The sequence below is a fragment of the Ostrea edulis genome, chromosome 3 (assembly GCF_947568905.1).
Source record: "Ostrea edulis chromosome 3, xbOstEdul1.1, whole genome shotgun sequence".
NCBI classification, from domain to species: Eukaryota; Metazoa; Mollusca; class Bivalvia; order Ostreida; family Ostreidae; genus Ostrea; species Ostrea edulis.
The window spans coordinates 64,416,029-64,425,977 of record NC_079166.1 but is presented as its reverse complement, the minus strand read 5'-3'; the positions used below and the strand labels follow the sequence as shown (position 1 = coordinate 64,425,977).

General features: G+C 37.6%; 1 protein-coding gene across 1 annotated transcript; it reads right to left on the bottom strand.

Annotated features, from left to right (window-relative positions):
* Positions 1-338: 338 nt before the first annotated feature.
* LOC125675859 (xaa-Arg dipeptidase-like) lies at positions 339-8,525 on the bottom strand. The gene is made up of 6 exons (XM_048913689.2): positions 8,047-8,525; positions 5,423-5,571; positions 3,382-3,524; positions 2,646-2,800; positions 2,155-2,395; positions 339-687 (listed from the first exon to the last, which is right to left on the bottom strand). Exons 1-6 carry the CDS (start codon positions 8,410-8,412, stop codon positions 551-553), a joined length of 1,191 nt encoding a protein of 396 aa, XP_048769646.2. The 5' UTR covers positions 8,413-8,525; the 3' UTR covers positions 339-550.
* Positions 8,526-9,949: the final 1,424 nt, after the last annotated feature.

Genomic DNA, 9,949 nt, shown 5'->3' with positions numbered 1-9,949 from the left:
TATTTGTCAGAAAAAGTTATGGAAATGACTTGGTGTCATTATGTATTTTTCTTGAATTTTTCTAATGTATGGTCTGCCATTATAGATATTATTCCAAAATGTAATTTCATTCTTTGTACTTTTACAGCCTTCTACACATCTACTCAGCCTCATCTTCATGTATTATGGAATACATCACTTGGAGAAATAAATGTTCAGAATTTGTATTGGAGTAACTGTGTACTTAGTGATTGGTTATACTACTGCCTCCGGGGCAGAACAATCTAGCTTTAATAATTGTTATGAAAATATCCCACTCCAACAAATTCCCTTCATATATTGATTCATAAATATTCAACAGATGTACATCTTATTCATTACACATTGGAAGTCATTGTAAAAACCTGTCGTTGACAGAAAATTAATAAACTCGCTTTGATAAATTCAAATCCAATATTTTCAAACACGTAAATAGTCTGGAAAATGTATACATAAGTCCTATTGAGTCTCTTGTAGTATATTTCAGTGGACACAGGTTTTGTGCTGTTTTCTTTAGTATATTTCAGTGGTATCATTTGTAGATCGCCATGTCTTTTGTAAAATCTTCCTTGATTTGCTGAAGTAAATCTGGGTTAGTGAAGACATCAATGGCGGTCATGGCCAGAGCCTTTCCTTGTTCCAGGGTGTAGGGCTGGGCCACCGGGTCACCTTTAAGTAACCAAATATGAATTTTTAAAAAATATTAATGGTATCCTGAAGCAGTCTCCCACCCCCGTACTGGACACGCTCGCCACTGCTTTATTTGTGTGATCAAGAGAGACTCTACCACATCACCAGCAAAGTTAGCTCACTAACGAGGTGGTAGAAGTTCCCTACGTACTATCCCCTACATAATCTTTAACTTCTCACATTCAAAATCAAAATTAAGTTTCAATTACGAGCCTTAAGTAAAGCTGTTTGAGATGGATGTTGTATGCTTATAAATTTTATCTAGTTATATCTACGTGATGGAAGCGCTAGTTTTGAGTACAAGTGTGCGAAGAAATCTTGCACAGTGAGCACTCTTTCAACTGTATGGCTAAATACAGAAATTTAGATGCGCGTGTTCGAAACCCATTGCTTGTTATTTGCAACAATGAAGACAGATTTTGTTTCTGTCATGTTAGATCCGGTTTTAGAGCTGTCTGCTCGCGTGTACTGACTATTTTTTGAACTACATGAATTAAAAAGTAAAGAAATCTATTAAAGTAATGTGCAGTGACATGTAGATCAACATGCAATTCAATAAAGAAAATAAATATTCATTCTTGTTATGATAGTTTATCTTGTACATTTAGAGCGTGTCCTTCTCGGACTATTTCCCTTTAATATGGATTGTGGAAACGAGTCAAGGTCAGGTGCTTATCAACCGCTATGTTTAAATAACTTACAGGTCAATGATAACAATATATTCTACGTACTTGAAAGTGTTCATGTTCAAAAAGACAGTAGAAAAAATATAAATAATAAAATGCTATTCTTTGGTTTCGGTTAAAGATCGCAAGCATTGCAAGAACTAGCTGACTTTGTTTTTCTGCGGTGTTTGCGACCTTCATCTCCCATTTAACCATTTTATAATTTGGTTAATTTCATGATGAGTAGAGGAAAATTAAAGTAAAGGAAAAGGTTCTTTATGATATAGAAGTATCACTGGAGTAAACCCTCCTTGTTCAAATTTATACAACTATTAAGTGTGAACAATGTTAAAGAACTTTGTAACTTAGGAAAATTTATTTGTAAAGCTCTTGAACTAAGAACAGTCCATAATATGTAATTTGTATCGTCATTCTCCTTTTTTACTATCATTATACTATTGTATTTACATCTGCTAGATGTCTTTGTAAGATTTGGCCGTTTATTTTCAGCTTTGTAATTATCATCCATGTTCAATTTTGTTATAATGCTTTAAGATGTATGTCTTTCGCAATAAAGAATTATCATATATTTATATCATTTTCTACCGGAAACGATTGACTGAACGAAGTCAGTTTCAGACGAACAAGTGGCGTGCAGTTTGTTCTCATTGCATGTCTAGCTATCACCGTCGATTATATACTAACATTGTCGAACAATTGGTAGCTATTCAAGTGAAAAAAGGAGCATCAGCTGTTTTATAAATAGATAAACGGGGAGTACCTGTTGCTACAGTGAATTCCCGTGTATGATTCAATGCGTCACTTCCGATGTAGAACATAGGGTGTATACTTGGAACGGCGTACGAAACATTCCCCATGTCTGTGGATCCACCTGCTGGAAATTCTGATTCCGGAAGTTCTTGAAAGTGTTCCAACGTTTTGATATTTTTTTCGAAAGTCTTCAAGAGAGACGTGTTGTGGATGACATTGAGATAATTTCGTTCTTCAAACTTCACCTCAATCTGAAATATAGTTAACCATATGAAACGTGTTCGTTTCTGATTTTCACAATCTGAAATATAGTTAACCATATGAAACGTAATCTCATACGCAACACAAAATATTTAAACATACTGGTGACTTTACAAATAATGTAGTTTATAATTTTCTTATGACAACGTATTTTGATACTTTTAAATAATTGTGTTTAGCGCTCGTTATTAATTGGAGTACCACGTTCGAACAATGAAAATGACAATTAGTTTATCATACTGTGCATCCAGTTGCCGTGGCAGCACTCTCGAAACACTTCATGGACTTCTCCGTCAAGATGTCAACTTCCTTCTGAGATGGCGCTCGAAAATAATACTGCAATTCTGTTTCCTCGGGTATTATATTTGGCTTTGTACCTCCTTTCGATATTATTCCTAAATTATGAATAAAAAGTATTCATTGTGTAGGGAGGTTCTTCTGTTCCTGAATTAACGACAGGAAATTGATTGAATCTCAACGGAGTATCCTACCTTGAAATATCTTTTTAGTTTTACCTGCATTGTACTTAAAAATGAATTTTACCATACTTTAGACAGATTTTCAAAAGATATACATTAATAGTGTTTGTATTTTTACAAAACATTGAGATTATAGAACCACATTGGTGGAGAGGGTGGTGGTAACATTCTCACATTCAAAACTAAGAATTTCGACCATAAGGAAATATATTTTCGGCAGATGAAGTGGTGGTACCAAAACGGTTTATTTTCTGTATTAAGACATTTGAAAATCATGACTTATTTCTTCAGTAATGCAATATTAAATATGAAAAAATTGTTAGAAATATGGGAATTAGTTAAAATGGAAATAGTAAAAGATTATGAATTCTTTTTTATTTATTTTTTTATTTTTATCATTCAGCGATTAAGTGATACGTATAGTCTTTGAAATAATATTAAAAATAGCGAATGGGGGTTAGAGATCAGGGTTTTTCTTTCTCCCGGCAGCTGCTTACCATGAACACGCCATGTTGGTTTCATCTGCTGCCGGAGATTAGACACGGACTGATATGCGTTCACAGCTGCGTCCAAAGCGTTGACGCCTTCCCATGGAAACGCGGCCGCATGTGACGCCCTGCCTTTGTATGTAATTATTGCTCTGTGTTGAGATTTGAGTAAGAATAAAAGGTTAGATTTTAATCAAAGGTTACGGGCAACGTACATAAAGCCCCTGGGTATTTCCAGTATGAAGGTATTAACTATTGAGTATAATCATGATTATCTTGTTCAAATATCAAAACGATCTCTGTATTTCAATGAAAATTCAATGTTTTCTCTAGATAGACAGAACACACAAAGCATGAGAGATTCTTTAAATCATGTTTTATCCCCACGTGCCTATTTTGCATTTTAAAATATACTTTTTCGTTTACCTCAATCCGAACTACATTCGTAACATTACGCCGCTAGAAATAGGACGTTGTGAAAGAAATGCAAATTGAATATTGACAGTCACAATATCTGATTTATAAAAGAATCTTCTTTTTACATTTTGTAAAACACTTTTTATATTAAGATTGTCTTTTTTTTAGTGTGTGAGTGCTGACGATGAATTTTCGACCACATAGGTCTACAACCTCATTCAGTAAATTTCGTATGCCTCAAGTGACGTGACATCAACGGTCGTGGAACCAGAAGAGTCTGAAGTTTTATTAATTGAATTGAAATAAAAACTCGGAAAAAAATATCCACCGTCTTCTATAAAACAAATCTCACTTTTAGCTCACCTGAGCCGAAGGTTTGAGTGAGTTTTTCTCATCAAAGTTTGTCCGTTGTCTGTCGGCGTCGTCGGCGTAAACTTTTCACGTTTTCATCTTCTTCTCCAAAACCACTGGACCATTTTCAACCAAACTTGGCACAAAGTAACATTGGGTAAAGATCTTTCAAGTTTGTTCAAATGAAGGGTCATGCCCCTTCAAAGGGGAGATAATCACAGAAATCCACAATAGAGACCAAATATTTACATGCAGATATATTTGGAAATTCTTTAGATATGGTCCAAGGTGACTCAGGTGAGTGATGTGGCCCGTGGACCCCTTGTTATAGAATACGTGGGATATTTTTTTCTCCAGATTTTTTTATCCCAATTTAATCAATAAAATTTTAGACTCCTGTGGTGGAACTTCCAGTGTTAAGTGTGCTCTTGTTTCTTTCAGGTGTGCGATTTGTGTTCAATTAAATACATGTGGAGGATCCAGATTTCATTTGGTGCGTGGAGTTGGAAAGTATGCCGAGAATGTGTTGACTGGACGGGATAATCTATGACCGGTTATCTGCTCATGATGTAATTTGGAGGTACGTAGGAATACAAAGTGTTGAATACAGAAACGATTCGATATCATATGAGTGATATACACTGGATAAAATCGTAAATATGGGATAAATTTCACAACTAGATACAACAGCGATGATATGACAATATTACCAATATTTCCAGGGTTTTTACTTTGTTTGGGGGAATATTGTGTTTTTCAACATATACACATTGCATTACTTATATCTCTTTCGAACAAAGAAAAACTAGTATACTAGTGTGTACTTATATAATTGTACTACTTGTTATTATACCTGTACTTCCAGAAGACTTCATGGTGTAACATCGTTATCTTGGCAACATATAGTAATAATTCTAAATACACAATTGTCAATGCCTTGTTTTATGGTTCACTGTACTTTTGCACGAAATTCTTTTTAAAAAATGGGGAAAAAAGAAGAAATGTTTGCAATTCATCTCTCTGATTACATAACATAAGTTGAAAGTTCCAGAAATAAAACAGATATCCTATTGTGCAGAATATTTCTGAACAAGATATCACACAATAACTTGATACTGGTAATAACCACGGGTTGGGTATATACATGAAGTACAATCGCCATTAACTTGATTAATTGAACGATCATTTGTTAAAGCAGAATCATGTGGAAAAAATATATATGAAAAGTTTAACGTCACATCTTATTTGTAGATTAAATCTTAAGAACAATTATAAAACATACCTCTTCACTGCGTTGAAGCTTGCTGACAGGCAATCCATTGGTGCTGGGTGTGACATCATCGCTACGTCAACCCCATCAAACACGCCTTGGTCCAACAATACGATCTTACCGCCGCCACCTTCTTCTGCAGGAGTGCCGATCACAGACAACTGAAACCATTATTTATAACTGAGAAGCGTGTATATAGATTTTCATTTTACGTTTCTTTTCGTAGGTGTATCGAGAAAAAAAAAATGCTATGTCATCGAAGTATTGATATAGAATCTTAAATGACACGCACACCTCTACATAGCATGGTTACTATGAATTTTTCGTTTTGACTTTTCAAGCCACTGCTTTAATATAGGAAATATGTCTATTTTATGACACTTGATGATGGAACTGTAGAAGCCTGTTAGTGTTGGATTAATTGGTGTAGTTTTACGTGTCCCCAAGAACATTTATGTTACTCACGTTGATGTCAGATTTAGGCTTATCCTCGGCTCTCCGAAATTCGTTATCGTATACCTGCGCCTATAGTGACGTTATCTGATGATCTCAATCGAAAGCTTAAAACATCTTTGTCAAAGTTTGTACATTGTACTCGTACAGATATTTAGAACTATAGGTGGGTTGTTTTTTTTTTTATAGAAAGAGAAGCTATTCACTTTCTAAAATGAGAATGGATCATTCAGAAAGGAGACACATTACGAGCTTCGCACTCTCACGCCAACAATCAACACGCCTTCGCACGGACAAGCAACGTGCCATCACGCCAACAAGTAACGCGCCTTCGCGCTCTCATGCCAACAAGCAACGCGCCTTCGTTCCATTACGCAACACGCCTTCGCGCTCTCACGCCAACAAGCAACACGCCTTCGCACGGACAAGCAACGCGCCATCAAGCCAACAAGCAACGCGCCATCACGCTATCACGCCAACAAGCAACACACAATCGCACCGTCACGGCAACAAGCAACGCGCCTTCGCGCTCTCACGCTAACAAACAACGCGCCTTCTCACAGAAAAGTAACGTGCCTTCGCACCATCACGCAACGCCCCTTCACGCTCTCACGCCAACAAGCAACACGCCTTCGCACGGACAAGCAACGTGCCTTCGCGCCATCACGCCAACAAGCAACGCGCCTTCGCACAGACAAGCAAGGCGCCTTCGAGCCGTCACGCCAACAAGCAACGCGCCTTCGCGCTATCACGCTAACAAGCAACGTGCCTTCGCACCATCACGCAACGCGCCTTCACGCTCTCACGCCAACAAGCAACACGCCTTCGCACAGACAAACAACGCGCCTTTGCGCCATCACACATCGCGCCTTCGCGCTCTCACGCCAACAAACAACGCGCCTTCGCGCCATCACGCCAACAAGCAACGCGCCTTCGCACAGACAAGCAACGCGCCTTCGCACCATCACGCCATCAGGCAACACGCCTTGGCGCTCTCACGCCAACAAGCAACACGCCTTCGCATGGACAAGCAACGCTCCTTCGCACAGACAAGCAACGCGCCTTCGCGCCTTCACACCATCAAGCAACGTGACTTCTCCCTCTCACGCCAACAAGCAACACATTTTCGCGTCGTCACGCCAACAAGCAACACGCCTTCACCCCGTGTTGCTTGTTGGTGTGACGGCTCGAAGGCGTGTTGCTTGTTGGCGTGAGAGCGCGAAGGCGTTATGCTTGTTGGCGTAAGAGTGCGAAGGCACGTTGCTTGTCTGAGCGAAGTTGCGTTGATTGTTGACGTGACGGCGTGTTGTGACTAACGCTCAGTCACGCTTTTGCAAATGGTCCTATCCGGACACCATATTATATGGTGTCAGATTTCGTAAAGTTCTTTTAAAAAGGCAGTAACCCCATAATAAATAAATTGTGAGCTATTAATATCACGATCTAAGTGCTGTAAATTTGGTGTATTGTTATATAGATGAACGAAGAAGGTAAACCTGACCCAAATATAACATTTTCCTTCTGCATGGGAGCAAATCAATATTTATTTTGGTGTGGTAACTTATCCTTGATACAGTAAATCACAAGGCATAGTCTCAGTGTGGTTAAAATACTTATAAGATTTGGGAGCCGATCAAAATCTTGACTTAGTACGGACATGTACTTCTTGACCGTTCATTTTCATAAAAGCTTTTGTCGAATTTACAGTATGTAAATGTTCTGGAATACCGTTCATAGGTCATAAGTGAGAGCAGATCCCGAATTGCAAGGAACATAGGCCAGAGAATAGTATGTATATGTTTGGGTCATACAAAAAGGTACATGGACTAAAGTGAGCAACCGGTAAATGCCGCGTGATTTATATAAATCACAAGGCATTGAATAAGCGTACGCTTCTTATCATGTATTTGTGTACGCGTGCTGAATAAGCTAAGTAAGTTGGATGGAGTAAGAACAGCTGTTTCGACATTGCGGCTTTGGAATATGGAAATATAGATAAGCATGTAACCTGTTACCTGAGTAAGCTGGAATCATCCATGTAAGAGATATACGTGAAGGTCTATTGCGAAAAGCCACGAGGTTATGATTTGGATCAAATATAAAAATTTGTTCATCGAGTAAGTAGAAGTTCTAATAACCGTGATTCTATTGATATCATAAATCGATCATCTTTCAGTCTATACCTGTCCTAACGGTTTCCCAAAAGATTCAAATGCCGCCTTGATTCCTAATCCTGCCGCCACCCCAACCTCAGCAATCAAATTATGTCCACAGGCATGACCGATCCCTGGAAGTGCGTCATATTCACAAAGAACAGCCACGTGCGGACCTTGGGTTTTGTCTCCAAGAGTAGCCCGGAAGGCTGTTTCATTCTTGTATTTCCGGTCCACGGGAAAACCTGAATCCTCCAGGAACTTTGTCAAATAATCGTGACTGTAGAATTCCTCAAAGTTCAACTCGGGATGTAACCAAATCTCTTTGCTGAGAGTGTGTAGATCATCGGCATACTTGTCGATAGCTGAGCAAGCGACATGCTTCAAATCCGCCATCGTTCTAAATTTGTCCAGCGGAGATATACGATATATATATATTCAGGTAGCTGTTTACATACACTGTTTGTATTGATAACCACAACTGGGTGTGGGTATGCATTTAATTCACAGGAACGCAGTTTATGATTAATGTATGAAACACACGAGGTGTTTACGGGTACCGGATTTTACAATAGTGGCGGGAAACTACATTGCTTTAAATATATATATATATAATGCTACCTTCTTTCCTTTTAATAAAATCAAAACCAAAGCCATGTTGTTATAAACATTCCACTTTGAAGGGGGTTTGGCTTTCTGAACATTTCATTAATTGATGGGATGTGTCGCTAGAACAGGTAGCAATGGTACATATGCTTTGCACACGTTAAGAAATTCGATATGAAATACTTGATAAAAGTATTTAATGATTGCTCAACTAAATGTATGAAAACTTCTCCCCCATAATTCTATTTGAGAAGGTATAAACTGTAACCGTAAGGTGTAACTTTGACTTACTAACTACCAGTAATTTACATCAAACGTTAGTCGGGTCTAACTTACATGTTCATCTAAATTAGTCCAAAGTTTGCCCATGAATTGCCCTTGACGATCTCTCGTGGTAGATCACATTGTCCACGACTTTTCCCCTTGACAACCAGACAGTACTCGGACACCTATAATCTCTCGTGGTAGATACGTATTTTGAATGCTTTTAAAAAGTGCTTTTAGGGTATTGTTCAACAGGATTTATTATAATGAATTATTACTTTCATATATATACTTTCAATCTTTACAGGAGCTATCGGTTTTTATGAAAATAGATAAAATCGTGAGCTTTATATTCAATGATAAAAATCAGTTAGCTGTGTCTCGAAAGCTCTAAATCAAATGTTTCATATTTCAATTAATCACACATACATTCGTTGATAAGTCTTCGCTCGTGTTGTGTGAAATAATTAGTCATGAAAAATGTGATCATGAATTATGACTACTGAAACTAGTCTCAGACAGCAAAGTAAATTGGATCTGTGATCGACAACCTTTAACCCATTTGTCAAAGTCGCTATTAATCCCATGCCAGTAAAATCTATCCTTCACCAAGATAACAATCTATCTCGGCCAGGATGCCCGAAGTCATTGTGTAAGCTCTTTAGCGTTACCGGAAGTAACTCTTTAGGGATTACAAACTGTGTCCACACTTTCCCATTTACATGGATCTTTTGTTGTAAAATTCCTCTTCCAGGGTTACAAAAGATTTAACCCATTTTGGTATATATTTTTTTACTTTTCATTATTACAGATACTACTTGATTGATTTTAAAAAATGAAATAAAATAAGTTTTATGAGCAGAAGTTTTTGGTTGTCAGAAAATTTCGGACTGATAGTGTCTGAGAACTGCCATGTTCAGGGTAAATTTGGCCAATTACAGGGTCAAATAATCTCAGTATTGATTTTTTTAACCGAGTGTGTTTAACTTGTTGTAAAACTATAGATAACAAACAATATTTCTGATGTCAACAAAATTGTTATTGGTCTCTTGTGTTATTTTTC

Bases quoted from the DNA above. Each gene is read 5' to 3' on its own strand.
- LOC125675859 (XM_048913689.2), bottom strand. From the start codon at position 8,412: ATGGCGGATTTGAAGCATGTCGCTTGCTCAGCTATCGACAAGTATGCC. The intron at 5,572-8,046 runs GTATAGACTGAA...TAATGGTTTCAG, and splicing joins TTGGGAAACCGTTAGGACAG to TTGTCTGTGATCGGCACTCC. The intron at 2,801-3,381 runs GTAAGCAGCTGC...TTCATAATTTAG, and splicing joins ACCAACATGGCGTGTTCATG to GAATAATATCGAAAGGAGGT.